The sequence below is a fragment of the Nyctereutes procyonoides genome, unplaced genomic scaffold (genome assembly GCF_905146905.1).
Source record: "Nyctereutes procyonoides isolate TBG_1078 unplaced genomic scaffold, NYPRO_anot_genome, whole genome shotgun sequence".
Lineage (NCBI taxonomy): Eukaryota > Metazoa > Chordata > Mammalia > Carnivora > Canidae > Nyctereutes > Nyctereutes procyonoides.
Genome location: NW_026575125.1, coordinates 34,765,790 through 34,781,075, shown reverse-complemented (window position 1 = coordinate 34,781,075; position 15,286 = coordinate 34,765,790). Strand labels below are relative to the sequence as shown.

The 15,286-nt window shown below is 44.8% G+C and overlaps 1 protein-coding gene and 1 non-coding gene across 2 annotated transcripts; one reads left to right on the top strand and one right to left on the bottom strand.

The window, feature by feature from the left end:
- The first annotated feature begins 8,334 nt into the window (after positions 1-8,334).
- On the top strand, positions 8,335-8,446 carry LOC129518955 (U6 spliceosomal RNA). The gene has a single exon (XR_008666290.1). It is a non-coding gene; the product is annotated as a U6 spliceosomal RNA (small nuclear RNA).
- A 737-nt stretch (positions 8,447-9,183) lies between these two features.
- On the bottom strand, positions 9,184-9,700 carry LOC129518456 (60S ribosomal protein L32-like). The gene has a single exon (XM_055338593.1). It carries the CDS (start codon positions 9,648-9,650, stop codon positions 9,243-9,245), a length of 408 nt encoding a protein of 135 aa, XP_055194568.1. The 5' UTR covers positions 9,651-9,700; the 3' UTR covers positions 9,184-9,242.
- Between the last annotated feature and the right edge of the window lie 5,586 nt (positions 9,701-15,286).

Below are 15,286 nucleotides of genomic sequence, written 5' to 3'. Positions count from 1 at the left end.
AAAGGTTCTGTTCATAGCACCCTCCTTCCCAGAGCTCCCTGGTTCACACAAATGGGTCTCAGAGGATGGATCAATCAGCCTTGTCTCCCCCAGAGCAGACAGGTGCTGAGGCAGACTCACTCTGGCAAGTTGCGGGGCTCCTCCAGTGGGCAAGTGGGCTTCCACCCCTGTGAGCCAGCTGAATTGGAGAGCACTCCCTCCGAGTCTCACCCTCCCCTCCTCCCGTCCGCCCCACCTTCCGCAGGTGTCCCACCTGAGCACGGTGTGAAGGCTCCCCTCACGTTCTCCGGCTTCCTCCCCCAAGACTCCCTTTCCTGTCCCATTCCATTGCGCTTCTGCTCCTTGGCCCATCTCAACGCACACAGTTTCCCTCTGCCAGGCGTGCTATGAAAAAGGACCCGAGGGATGCCTGGGTGGCTCAGCGGTTGAGCAGCTGCCTTCGGCTCAGGGTGTGATCCCGGGGTTCCGGGATCGAGTCCCGCATCTGGGTCCCCTCGGGGGAGCCTGCTTCTCCCTCTGCCTCTGTCTCTGCCTCTCTCTGTGTGTCTCTCATGAATAAATAAATAAAATTTTTAAGAAAAAAAAAAGGACCGAGGCCAGGGTTAGCAGGGGCCAGATCTGTCTTTGGAGCTGGCGTTTTTCCTTGGTGTGCTTATATTAAAGAAAGGAAGAGAAGGAAAGAGAACGAAAAGGCTGGCTCTAGATGAGTGGTCCGGCCAGGGAAGGCCTCTCTGGGAAGGTGGCATTGGAGCAGAGGTGCAGAAAAATAAATCGGCTTACAATCAACCAGTGAGATCCGAGATGCCAGCTGCAGCAACCAAGGCAGGTACGTGTGGCAGACACAACTGATCAAAATAGAAGGTAATTTACGGAAGAATGTGCATGGCATGACACATTAGTGTAACATTACAAATAGGCACAGTCCCCTGTTAGAGTCTTAATGGGTTTCTAACCAGTTAGGAAAGATATAAAAAAAAACGAGAAGAGGAGTGATACATACCTAATTCAGGGTAGTTGTCACCAAGGGGGTGCGGGGGCAGTAGAAGGAGGGAAATGGTTACCAGATGGGGGAGGGCGGGAGAGGGGAGAAGGAAAAAAGGAAGGGAGGGAGGGGGAGAAGAGGGAAAGAGAGAAAGGGGGAGGATGGAAGGATGGAAGGAGAAAGAAATAAAGGAAGAAAAAGAAGAAAGAAAGAAAGAAAGAAAGAAAGAAAGAAAGAAAGAAAGAAAGAAAGAAAGGAAGGAAGGAAGGAAGGAAGAAAGAAAGAAAGGAAGGAAGAAAGAAAGAAGGAAAGAAAGAAAGAAGAAAGAAAGAAAGAAAGAAAGAAAGAAAGAAAGAAAGAAGAAAGAAAGAAAGAAAGACTAAAGCAAACAAGGCAAGTGAGCAAGCAGGCTAAGGACATTACTCTGGAAGCAGAAGTTTCTTCTGAGTGAAGCCTGCGTGGTGCTTAAAATACCAGAAGTAAACAGTTTCTGGTCTTCGGGCACATCCCACATCTACAATCCTAGAAGGAAAAGCCTGAGAGTCTGCGATGATCCCTCACCTGCCCGGCTTTTCTCTATAGCTCAGTCTCGCTCGTGAGCGGGACCCTGACCCCGAGCACGTTTTGGAGGCAACTTTGCAGCTCCGTGATTTTTGCCTCTGCCTCTGCCGCCCGAGCTCTGCTGCATGTGCCGGGTCTATACAAGTGCTAACAATGCTCCCAACCGAAGGCTTGGGCGAGAAGGGCTGGCCTGGTTGCCCGGTAGCCACTAGATTTCAGGGCTCCAGTAAGGAGCAGCCCTCACGCCCCTTTCCCTGGGGCCGCGGCTGGCATTTCTAGGATAGACACAAATTTAAGCAAACAGTAGGCAGTAGAAGCGGCGTAAGGAAGTTAGGAAAGTTCCTGTCACTCCTTCTTTCAGCTGCTTTTCTCTTTCCCCATCTTTCACTTGATTCTGTCTAATATTTTATTTTGTTTTTGTTTTTGTTTTTGTTTGAAGTAGGCCTCGCCCCCAACGTGGGGCTCAAACTCACCACCCCAAGTTCAAGAGTCACGTGCTTTGCAGACTGAGCCAGCCAGGCGCCCCTCACTTGATTCCTTCTGTACGTTCTCCCCTCTCTGCTGGCCCCTGTTCCAGTTGTGACAGCTGTAGAAGTCACCTCCATCTTCTTACATTTTATTGTAATTCTCTGTTGATGTGCCTCTTGTCCTTCTTTAGAATGTTAGCTCATTCTATTGAAAGTTGGATCAAAGGGCGTCTGGGTGGCTCAGTGGGTCTGCCTTTGGCTCAGGTCATGATCCCCAGGTCCTGGAATGGAGCCCCTCTCCCCTGGGGCTCCCTGCTCAGCAGGGAGTCTGCTTCTCCCTCTCTCTCTGCCCCAACCCCCACCCCTGCTCCTGTGCTCTCTCTCAAATAAATAAATCTTTAAAAAAGGTTGTTTAGGAATAGATCATCAACTTGATAGAAAAATACACACGATGTGATTAGAAGGGTTATAGAAAATCATGCAAATGGCCTTGAAACCTATGAAAAGACATTCGATCTTGCTAATAATAGAATATAAATTACTATGTTACTACTTCTTATCTGTCACATGGACACAAACCCACAAGTTTGACAACATACTCTGTGGGTAAGGTCGTGTGGAAACAGGCATTTTCATACATTCACGGTTGGAATACAAAATGGTGCAGCCAGTATGGGGGGAAATTTGGCAATATCAAACAAATTTATAGGTTTTTACCCTTTGGTCTTGGAACTGCACTTCTAGGAATGGATCCCAAAGATATTACTCCAAAATATATGAGAAGATGTATGCAGAAAGCTGTATTTTGTAGCAGTTTTTTTTTAAGATTTTATTTTTTTATTTCTAAAAGTTATTATTGCTAAGTGATTTCTATACCCAATGTGGGCCTCAAACTCACAACCCCGAGATCAAGAGTTGCCTGCTCCACTAACGGAGCCAGCCAGGCGCCCCTGTAGCAGTTTCTGTAATAGCAAAAGATTAGAAGCAACCCACATACCATTAATAGAGGACTGGCCGAATAAAATGAAAGTCATCTCCAAATGTTATGGCTTATACTGGCATAAGGACATATAGAACAATGCAATAGCATACAATAGAGGACCCAGAAATAAACCCTCACATAGATAGTTAACCGACTTTTGACAAGGTGCCAAGACTATTCAATGGAGAAAGGACAGTCTCTTTAAGAAATGATGCTGGGAAAATTGAATCCACATGCAGTGGATGAAGTTGAACCCCTAACTCACACCATACCCCCAAATTAATTCAAAATGGAGCAATGACCTAACTATAAAACTTTAAGGAGAAAACAAGAGTGAATCTTGGTTAGGCAATGACTTTTCAGATATGACATTAAAAGCACAAGCAACCAAAACAAAAATTAAGTTTTTTCAAAATTTAAAACTTTGGGTTTTTTTTTTTTTCAAAAATTAAAAACCTTTGTGCTGCAAATGATACCATCAAGAAAGTGAAAAGATGCCATGCCTGGGTGACTCAGTCAATTAAGTGTCTGCCTTTGGCTTAGGTCATGATCCCTGGGTCCTGGGATTGAGCTCTGCATCTGGCTTCAGGCTCATCAAGGGAGCCTGCTTCTCCCTCTCCCCACACCCTACCCCCCATCATGGCTTGCACTTGCTATCTTTCTTTCTCTCAAATAAATAAATAAAATATTTTTTTAAAAAAAGTGAAAAGACAACACATAGACTGAGAGAAAATTGTCACAAATCATACATCTGATAAGGGACTTTTATCCAGAATATATAAAGAACTCTTACAACTTGATAATAAAGAGACAAATTAAATTACTCAATTAAAAAATAGATAAAGGAGGGGCACCTGGCTGGCTCACTTGAAGGAGTGTGCAACTCCTTGATCTCAGGGTCATGAGTTTGAGCCCCATGTTGGGTATAGAATTTACTTAAATAAATAAAAACCTTAGGGAAGCCTGGATGGCTCAGCGGTTTAGCACCGCCTTCAGCCCAGGGCATGATCCTGGAGACCCAGGATTGAGTCCCACGTCGGGCTCCCTGCATGGAGCCTGCTTCTCCCTCTGCTTGTGGCTCTGCCTCTCTCTCTGTCTGTGTCTTTCATGAATACATACATAATCTTTAAAAAAAATAAATAAAAACGTTGAAAAAAATGAGTAAGAGACTTGGATAGAGGGGATCCCTGGATGGCTCAGCGGTTTGGCGCCTGCCTTTGGCCCAGGGCGCGATCCTGGAGTCCCGGGATCGAGTCCTGCGTTGGGCTCCCGGCATGGAGCCTGCTTCTCCCTCTGCCTGTGTCTCTGACTCTCTCTTTCTCTCTATGTCTATCAAGAATAAATAAATAAATAAATAAATAAATAAATAAATAAATCTTTAAAAAAAGAGAGACTTGGATAGAATATATAAAAGGTGAATAAGTATAAGAAAATATGTCATCTGGGAGATGCAAATCAAAACCACAGTGAGCTACCACTTCACAGCCATTAGGATAGGATGTAATTAAAAGACGGACAATAGCAAGTCTTGGCAAGGACGTGGAGAAATTGGAACCTTGTACACCACTGATGGAAATGTAAAATGATGCAGCCACTTTGGAGAGCAGTTTGGCAGTGCTCCAAAATGTAAATAGAGGGGCACCTGGGTGGCTCTGTAGTTGGGCATTTGCCTTCTGCTCAGGGTGTGATCCCGGGGTCCTGGGATTGAGTCCCGCATCAGGCTCACCGCAGGGAGCCTGCTTCTCCTTCTGCCTATGTCTCTGCCTCTCAGTGTGTCTCTCATGAATAAATAAATAAAATCTTAAAAAAAAAAACTTAAATGGAAAATTTCCGTTAAGTCTGCCCTGGCCACTCTTAGGTGTGTACCCAAGAGACGCAAAGACATACATCACAGAAAAACTTGTACATGTGCATAGCAGTATTATTCATAAGGGCCAAAAAATAGAAACTAGATGCCCATCAACTGAAGAATGGATAAATGAGAAAATGTGGTCTATCTATCCAATGCGATCTGATTCAGCAATAAAAAACAAGGTAGGAGTGGCACGTGCTACATCACAGAAGGACTGTAAAAATGCGATGCCGAGTGAAGAAGCCAGACACACAAGGCCACATATTGTACGATTCCGTGTATAGGCAACGTCTAGAGCTGGCAAATAAATCCACAGAGTCCCAAAGTAGATTAGTGGTTGCCAGAGGCTCCAGGGAGGATGGAGAGGGGGGAGTATGGGGCTTTTTGGGGGAGGGATGTAAGTATTCTAACTTGACCATGGTGATGGTTGCACAACTCTGTGACTCTACTAAAACCATCGAATTATACACTTCAAGTGAGTGAATTTTATGGCATGTGAATTATATTTCAATAAAGATGTCAAAAAAAGAAACTTCTCTTTTGGCTGGGTTACAAAGGCAAGCATCCCTTACAAGCAGGGACCTCTTCTCATTCATTTGGGGAATATGAATAATAGTGAAGGGGAATATAAGGGAAGGGAGAAGAAATGTGTGGGAGATATCAGAAAGGGACACAGAACATAAAGACTTCTAACTCTGGGAAATGAACTAGGGGTGGTGGAAGGGGAGGAGGGCGGGGGGTGGGGGTGAATGGGTGACGGGCACGGAGGGGGACACTTGACGGGATGAGCACTGGGTGTTATTCTGTATGTTGGTAAATTGAACACCAATAAAAATTAATTTATTAAAAAAAAAAAAAGCAGGGACCTCTCAGAAGTTGTTTCCTGGGGTGCCTGGGTGGCTTAGTTAGTTAAGCATCTGACCTCAGCTCAGGTCATGATCTCCATGACATTGAGTACCGTGTAGGGCTCCGCACTCAGCAACGAGTCTGCTTGTCCTTCTCCCTCTGTCCCTCCCCCTTCCCCTGCTTGTGTGCACTCTCTCTCTCAAATAAATAACATCTTAAAAAAAAAGAAGCAGTGTTTCCTGTTATGACATACCCTGAAAGTCCCACATTGCCATTCTCATCACACTTCCTCTGCCCAGCACATGCTCCAAATCTTCATAGGCGGGAAATCCTTGCGTGAGTGTAAACCAAGGAACCCCATTGAAATGCCTGCAGAGGGCTTTACGTTTCACAAAGAACCTGCACACGAGCAGTTTGGGCCCATTGCTCATGCGTGCCCGTCTTGGGGTGACCTGTGGACTGAACAGGGCCCCATGGAAAGAGGCGGGCACTGCTCTGTGTCAGACCGTTACCATGTCTTCTGACTTTTCAGAAGAGAAACCAGTAATCCAGGTTTTATGTGAGCTCTCACAATCATTCATGACATTGATAAAAGCATTCTCTAGGCCAAATAAAGCCATCCCGGTTAGGCCCCGGGGCTCACCAGTTCGCCAACTCTGGTGTCCATCCTGGGGATTTTTTTTTTCATTCGCACAAAAATATGTCAAAAAATTGCTAGAATTGTGCATGGTCTGGCTGATTCGCCCCCCGTGTAGGGGCAGAGAGACCACTTCAAGAGCCTCTGACTCAAATGTTCCCCAGAGAAACAGTGCAGTGAGGCCAGCAAGCCTGGGGTCTTTGTTAATTTCCTGGTAAATAAATAAGTGAATCCAGTGTACAGCAGGAGTTTAAAAAATTCTTTTAATTTAAAATTTTTAAATTTTTTATTATACAAATGAACTGTAAGCCCATGAGGGGGGGAGGCAAGGTTTTGGTGATTACGCCTTCAACTTTCTTTCTCTGTGCATCTATTTATTTTGTTTTGTTTTTTTTTTCATGTGCTTTAGAAGCAAGTTTTAAAAGAATAATATATGGCAAACACCTTTTTTTAAAATTTTTTTAAAATTTTTATTTATTTATGATAGTCACACACACAGAGAGAGAGAGGCAGAGACATAGGCAGAGGGAGAAGCAGGCTCCATGCACCTGGAGCCCGATGTGGGATTTGATCCCGGGTCTCCAGGATCGCACCCTGGGCCAAAGGCAGGCGCCAAACCGCTGCGCCACCCAGGGATCTCCACCTTTTTTTTTTTTTTAAGGATTTTATTTATTTATTCATGAGAGATCCAGAGAGAGAGAGAGAAGAGAGGCACAGACACAGGCAGAGGGAGAAGCAGGCTCCATGCAGGGAGCCCAACGTGGGACTCGATCCTGGGTCTCCAGGATCACGCCCTGAGCTGAAGGCGGTGCTAAACTGCTGAGCCACCAGGGCTGCCCATCAATGTAAGTATACGTCTTTGTCAATATTTTTGATGATCGACATGGTATTTTATTGTACTAGGATGTATTTAATCAACACCCTGCTATACCAGTAAGGAATAACTTTGGATTTGAGAACCAAAACCAAAAGGGTGAACAACAGCAGCACATGAATAAAATAATAGTGGCTTAAATAAGATAGAAGATTTAAAAAAAAATAAGATAGATGTTTAAATCTTATTGACATCAGGGACGTCTAGAGGTAAGCAGTGCTGTGTTGCCATACCATCTCTTGGCTCTGTCTCTCTCCACACATTTCTTTTACCTCATGGTTCAATGAAGCTGCCAGAGTGCCGGTCATCATATCCACATTCCAGAGAGCAGGGGGAAGGAAGGGACAAGTCACAGCTGCCTCCTTTACGAAATCTCCCAGAAGTCATCTCCAACAGCTCCATTTATATGCCATGGATAAGAACTTAGTCATATACTCATAGCTAGCTGCAAGAGAAACTGGAAATAAAGCCTTGACTCTGGGCATCCTGTGCCCGTTTAGAAATCCTGGTGTCCAAACTGTGGCCTCTATTCTTTTTTTTTTCTTTTTTTTAAGTAGGCACTATACTCAACATGGGGCTTGAACTCACAACCCTAAGATCAAGAGTTGCATGCTGTACTGACTGAGCCAAACACATGCCCCTAAATTGTGGCTTCTAGATACCATTTTCTACTGAAAAGAATCAGGGTCTTTTGGACAACTGACTGATTCCAGACCTGGAGCAGAAAGTACAAGCTAAGTCTGGAACATCTTATGTTAGAAAACAAAGAAACTTTCAAAGCTTGACATGGATTATGTGAAATAAGCATCTCTCTTGTCAGGCAACTATTATTATAGCCTTTCTGTGCCACATAACCGTCCTTAATCCTGACTAATACAGCAGTTTACCTTAAGAATGAGTAGCAGAGGGGGCACCTGGGTGGCTCAGTCGGTTAAGCATCTGCCTTTGGCTCAGGTCATGATCCTGAGGTCCTGGGATCCAGCCTCACATTGGGTTCCCCACTCAACTGGGAGTCTGTTTCTCCCTCTCCCTCTGCCCCTCCCCCTACTTGTGCTCACGCTCTCTCTCTCTCTCTCTCTCTGTCAAATAAATAAATAAAATCTTTTTTAAAAAAAGAAAGAATGAGTAGCAGAGTGCTCACTGTGGCCGCACGTATCCTAAAATTAGAGCAATACAAAGATTAGCATGGCCCCTGCTCAAGGATGAGACACAAATTTGCAAATTCGTGAAGCGTCCCATTTTGTTTTATGTGGTAGCTACACTTGTGGCGAGCATAACATAACATAGAAATTGAATCGCTAGGGACGCCTGGGTGGCTTAGCTGTTGGGTGCCTGCCTTGGGCTCAGGTTGTGATCCAGGATCCAGGATCAAGTCCCACATCGGGCTCCCCAAGAGGAGCCTGCTTCTCCCTCAGCCTATGTCTCTGCCTCTCTCTCTCAGTCTGTGTCTCTCATGAATAAATAAATAAATCTTAAAAAAAAAGTTGAATCACTATGTTGTACACCTGAAACTACTAACATTGTTACATTACTCAAAAAAAAAAAAAATGAATGAATAGTCGGCGGAGGGGGGTGGGGCGGGAAGCAAACAGAATATGGTTAAATCTGCATTTCAACCCAGGTCTGAGTTCAAATCCATTGCCTCCTCTGTAGTTTAGAGTAAGAATGATGCCTAGGGTTGCCTGAAGGATTAAATGAGATCATATAAGTAAATGGCTTAGGACAATGCTTAGCATGATGAATGGATTCCATGCTGAAGACATGCCAGCTGCTGTAAGGTTTGCTATTATTTTCACGGGTATCTCAAACTCAAAACTGTTCAACATCGACCTCATGATAGTACTTCCTCAAGGGCTCCTCCGCCAGGGCTCCTTGTCTGATGAATGACTGCACCACCCTCCCGGCTGTGCATCCCATAAACCAGGGGGTCGTCCTCTCCTGCTGACAATCGTTCTAACTGATAACCAACTGTACTGCCCTCCTTTTTTTTTTTGTAGTGTTATGGTTTTATTAACACAAATATGACACACACATAAGCTGTTTATTCATTTTCTTCGCTACGCAGCCTGGCATTGGGATTGGTGACTCTGATGGCCAGCTGGGCTGCTCTTTCCACAATGGCTTTGCGGTTCTTGGAGGATACATTGTGAGCAATCTCTGCACAGTAAGATTTGTTGTACATCAGCAGCACTTCAAGCTCCTTGACGTTGTGGACTAGGAACTTCCGGAAGCCACTGGGCAGCATGTGCTTTGTTTTCTTGTTGCTCCCGTAACCAATGTTGGGCATCAAGATTTGGCCCTTGAATCTTCTGCGTACCCTATTGTCAATGCCTCTGGGTTTCCGCCAGTTGCGCTTAATTTTGACATATCGGTCTGACTGGTGCCGGATGAACTTCTTGGTCCTCTTTTTAATGATCTTGGGCTTCACCAGAGGTCTGAGGGCAGCCATGATGCCCAGCGATCGATGGCTGCCACCTCCGCAGGCGGCGCCGAGGAAGAGAGGGGCCTGTACTGCCCTCCTAAACACCTCCACTCTGTGTCCTTCTGGCCACCTGTATGGCTCCTCCCTCCTTCTGTCTCCTTCCTTCTCCATCCACCTTGCTTCCTGAGAGTTTTTTTCAGAGGCAAATCCCATCGAGTCACTCCTGCTCTCGATTTTCTAGAACTTTCTATGGTTTTGACAGACTAGTGGACCCTAAGACCTGTATAGTCCAGCTCTTGCTTCTCTTCACTCATCCTGCCCCTCCGCCTTTTCTCCCTTCACACATGCATTCCCTCTACCTGGAAACACTTGCTCCCTCCTACCCTCACTCTGGTGGAATTTCTTTTTTTTTAAAATCTATTTATGAGAGATACAGAGAAAGAGGCAGAGACATAAGCAGAGGGAGAAGTAGGCTCCTTGCGGGGAGCCTGATGTGGGACTTAATCCCGGGACGCCAGGATCACTACTTGAGCCAAAGGCAGACGCTCAACTGCTGAGCCACCCAGGCGTCCCACACTCTGGTGGGATTTCAAGTCTCAGCTTAAGTTTACTTTTCCAGGGGAACTGTATCCAACTTCTCTATCCCTCTTTATAAACTTCTCTGCCTTGCACACATTTCTTTTTTCTTTTTTCAAAAGATTTTTTTGGTAAGTAATCTCTATACCTAACATGGGGCTTGAACTCACAACCCCAAGATCAAGAGTCACATGTTCTCCCCACTGAACCAGCCAAACACTCCACATTTCTTTTTAAATAAATTAGTGATCGTGCACATGATTACACAGAAACATATGTGGTTGTGTGTACGTTTAAAGATTTATTTACCTGAGAAAAAGAGAGCACATGCTTGCGCATGCACGCCTGGTAGGAAAAAGGTTAGAGGGAGAAAATCTTCAAGCAGTCTTTTCGCTGTGCAGGGAGCTTGAAGTGGGGCTCGATCCCACCACCCCTGAGACCATGACCTGAGCCCAAACCAAGAGTCAGACACTCAATCGACTGAGTCACCTAGGTGCCCCTGTGGTTGTGCATTTATTATCTTTTCACCCCGCTAGACTGGAAGCTCTGGGAAGGCAGCATTGTCTCCCTCACTCTGTTTCTATTGCTCAAGTACCACACAAGCAACATTCTCTCAACTGTTTTTATTGAAATGTAACATATAAAAAAGTATACAAATTATAAATGTGGGGATCCCTGGGTGGCTCAGCGGTTTAGCGCCTGCCTTTGGCCCAGGGCGCGATCCTGGAGTCCCGGGATCGAGTCCCATGTCGGGCTCCCGGCATGGAGCCTGCTTCTCCCTCCTCCTGTGTCTCTGCCTCTCTCTCTCTCTCTCTCTAAGTCTATCATGAATAGATAAATAAATAAACAAACAAATAAATCTTTAAAAAAATAAATTATAAATGTACACATTGATGAATACATGAATTTTCACAAAGAGAGCAGACCCATGTAACCAGCACCCAGACGAAATAGGACATGACCAGCACCGCAGAAGGCCCCTTCTGCCCCCTTCTCGTTGCCCACCCCCTCCCCCGGGATAGATAACTCCTAGCTTGTTGCCTAGCATGATAGATTAGTCTGCCAGGTTTTTATATTTTATATAAATGGAAGTATACTCTGCGTATCCTTTTCTTTGGCTTCTTTTGCTCAACATGTAATTTCTGAGATCTGCCTATGTGGTTATGCGTGATTGTAGTTAGTTGACTTTCCTTGCTATGTAGTGTTCCATTCTGTGAACAGTCCACAACTTTTCGATCCACTGGTGTGGTGACAGTTGCCTTATATTTAAATCCCAACAAAAATCTCTTTCTTTGGAGAACACTATCAATGACTATTTTGAACAACAAAGTGGTGTTTGGGGAAGACCCATTAACCCAAAATGGCCTCAATCAATGCTGGTTTGCAGTGCTTAGACAGGTCACCTAACAGAATTAGTTTACAGGGAAAAAAGGAAAAAAGGAAGGAAGGAAGGAAGGAAGGAAGGAAGGAAGGAAGGAAGGAAGGAAAGAAGGAAGGAAAGAAGGAAGGAAGGAAGGACAGACACCTGGGTGGCTCAGCGGTTGGGTGTCTGCCTTTGGCTCAGGTGGTGATCCGGGGGTCCTGGGATAGAGTCCCGCATTGGGCTCCCTGTGGGGACCCTGCTTCTCCCTCTGCCTATGTCTCTCTCTCTCTGTGTGTCTTTCATGAATAAATAAATAAAATCTTAAAAAAAGAAAAAGAAGGAAGGAAGAAGGGAAAGAAGGGAGTTCAGGCTGTTGTAACAGAATACCATAGACTGGATGGCTTATAAACAGATACTTATTTCTCACAGTTCTGGAAGCTGCAAGTCCAAGATCAAGGTGCTGGCAGACTCGGTGTCTGGTGAGAGCCTGCTTCCTGGTTCATAGATGTTAGTCATCTCTTTACTGTGTCCTCACCTGGTGGAAGGGAACAGGGTGCTCACGGAAGCTTCTTTTAGAGGGCACTAATCCCTTTCATAAGGGCTCCACCCTCAGGACCTAATCACCACCCAAAGGCCCACCTCCTAATCACCTCCGGGGTTGGGTTTCAGCATCGAATTTGCCGATGGATGGGGGAGAGACACATTTGGTCCATTGCAGAGGCAAAGAAAGTTAACCAAGGTTTAGTTATCATCCCTGGTTATGATACAAATATTGGAAGTTATTGTGAATAAGCCCTTTAAGACTTCCTTTCAAAAGCAACAGTCCGTGGGTTGATCGTGGGGTCCATGAATGCACCAAGAAAGAAGGCATGAAAGAAAGACAGAGCCTAATGGCTGGACAATGAATACTTGTTTTTTTTTTTCTTTTTTAAGATTTTATTTATTTATTCATGAGAAACCCACAAGGAGAGGCAAAGATATAGGCAGAGGGAGAAATGGGCTCCCTGAGGGGAGCCCGATGTGGGACTCGATCCCAAGACCCCGGGATTATGACCTGAGCCAGAGGCACACATTCAACCACTGAGCCGCCAGGCGTCCCATGCCTACAAATTCTTGAACACCTCTCCTCTCAAGAGATAACGCCAAATTCTCTTTTCCTTGTCTGTGGGCTAGACCTGGTAGCTGGCTTTTAGTGAATAGAATGAAGGGGATATGGCTTGATAAAAGAATAAAGGGGACATAAAGCTGTGTGGCTCTGGAGGCTAGGTCACAAGGCACTGTGACATGTAGTTACTCTGTCTCCTGTGCTGTCTCAGAGCACTTACATCTGGGGGAACTATGCTTGCCATGTTGGTAGCTGCTTTAAGAAAAGGCACACGTGGTGACTGAGGGAAGCCTCTGGCCACCTGTGGCAAGGCAGCAAGGCCTACCAACAGTGTGTGATACTCTAGCCCTTTTAGCCCTGCAGCCCTGGCCCACATCTAATATTCTAGGCCTACAAGTTTGGGGTAGTCATAAAAGATATTTGGGGACCTTCTCATTAGGAAAACATGGGATCATTTTACTTTTGACCATATAAGACATTTGATTCAGCCACTGGATGGATGGATGGATGGATGGATGAATGAATGAATCTGGGCTTAAGGATAGACCTGGGTGGCTCAGTCAGTTAAGCATCTGACTCTTGATTTCAGCTCAGGTCATGATCTCAGGGTTGTTAGAACAAGCCCTGTGTTGGGTTCTGCACTCAGCACAAGTCCACGTAGATATTTTCTCCCTCTGTCTTTCCCCAACTTGTGCTAGCTCTTTCTCTCTCTCTCTCTCAAATAAATAAATAAATAAATAAATAAATAAATAAATAAATCTTTAAAACTGCCCCCAAACCCCACAAATTTGTAATATAGTCATTGGGACCACAAATTCTTTGACACTTTCCTCATTGAGAGGTGGAGTCTATGTTCCCGCCCCTTGTAACCAGGCTGACCTTAAAGAGATTTGCTTGAGCAACAGAACATGGCAGAAGGGACATTCTGGAACTTCCTTTTTTTTTTTAATTGAGGTGCAACTGACAATAACATCCATTTGTTACATTATATATTACATATATTTTTACATTTATATATTACATATATATTGTGAAATGATCACTATAATAAGTCTAGGTAAGATCCATCACCATGTATACAGTTACAAAACTGTTTTTTTCTTGTAATGAGAACTTTTAAGATTTACTTTCTTGCAACTTTGGAATATTCAATACAGTGTTACTAACTACTGTTGCCATGCTGTACATGATATCTCCATGACTTATTTATTTTATAACTGGAAGTGTGTTTCTTATGAGCCCCTTCACCCATTTCGCCCACTCAACATTCTGGAAATTCTAAGGCTTGGTCAGAAGCCTGGCAGCTTCTTCCTTATTCTCTGGAACACCCTTTTTTTTTTTTTTTTTTTTTTTTTTGTGAGAGAGAGAGAGAGTGCACGCGCGTGCTCTCGAGCATGAGCTGGAGGAGGGGCAGAGGGAGAAGCAGACTCCTCGCTGAGTGTGGAGCCCCAAAAAAGACCTGATCTCAGGACCATCATGAGTCAGATGCTTAACTGACTGAGCCACCCAGGTACCCCTGGAGCACTCTTTTTGGAGGTGTGAGCCACCATGTATGGGGTCCCACTACCAGAAGTTGCTGTGATGGAGAGCTCACTTGGACACATGACATGAAGACACTAGGATACTGTCTAGAGGCACAAATGCCCGAGGAGCCCCAATCATTTGGATCATCTCATCTGAGGCCCCTGATATTGCCTGGAATAGAGAGACAAGACAGTCCACCAAGCCCTGCCCACACTGCAGGTTCAAGAGCAAAAGAAATGTTTGTTGTTTGTTGTTTTCAGCCACTAAATTTGGAGGCAATTTGTTACATGGCAAAGATAACCAGACCACTAATTGATGTACCTCTTTAATTAGGAATTAAATAACGAGACCTAGCAGCAGGTCTAACAAATACCATAATTTTGCATTAGTGATGAATGTAATCAATGTATTGAGATATTGGCATCAGCTGTAATGTGATATGAAAATATGTGATTTTGATTGGTGACCAAGTCATAGATGCTACTAATACAGCTGTAACTGTTACCTACACGCACGGCCAAAGGAAATGCTAACTTGCAGCTGAAGATGGATGAAAAGAACAATATAAAGATTTCCCATCCAAATTCACAAGTCCCCCGAATTCTAGCTGCAGATCTCAAGTTAAGAAGCCCTATTTTAGAGAGAAATCGGGGCATCCCTTTGATGACTGATTCTGTCCTTCTTAAGAATTCAGTGAAGTTGCTTTTTTATAGACAGCTGAACAGACTGTATTTTTAAATGTGTTTTACCGGAAGCTTTAAAAATACCCATTTCCATTCTTCTCACTTTCTGATGTTCTTTCTCATTTTTCTTCCATGGCAGCTCTTGCTGTTCCTTGGTGCTCTCCTCCTCTCCATCCCCAGAACGCAGAGGGTCAGGCCCCTGTGCCCCGGCCTGGACCACACAGAAGGTTCTTTTAGGCTTCGGTCATGTCTGCTGCCACCCACTCACTGCCCTGCTCATGAGGGCTTCCTAGAACACAAATGCACGCCCATCCCCTCCAACTCCCAAGTCCACCCAGTGAGCAAAGGGGAGACAAATTTCTATGATAAAAAACATGCTAGAGGGGTGCCTGGGTTGCTCAATGGTTGAGCG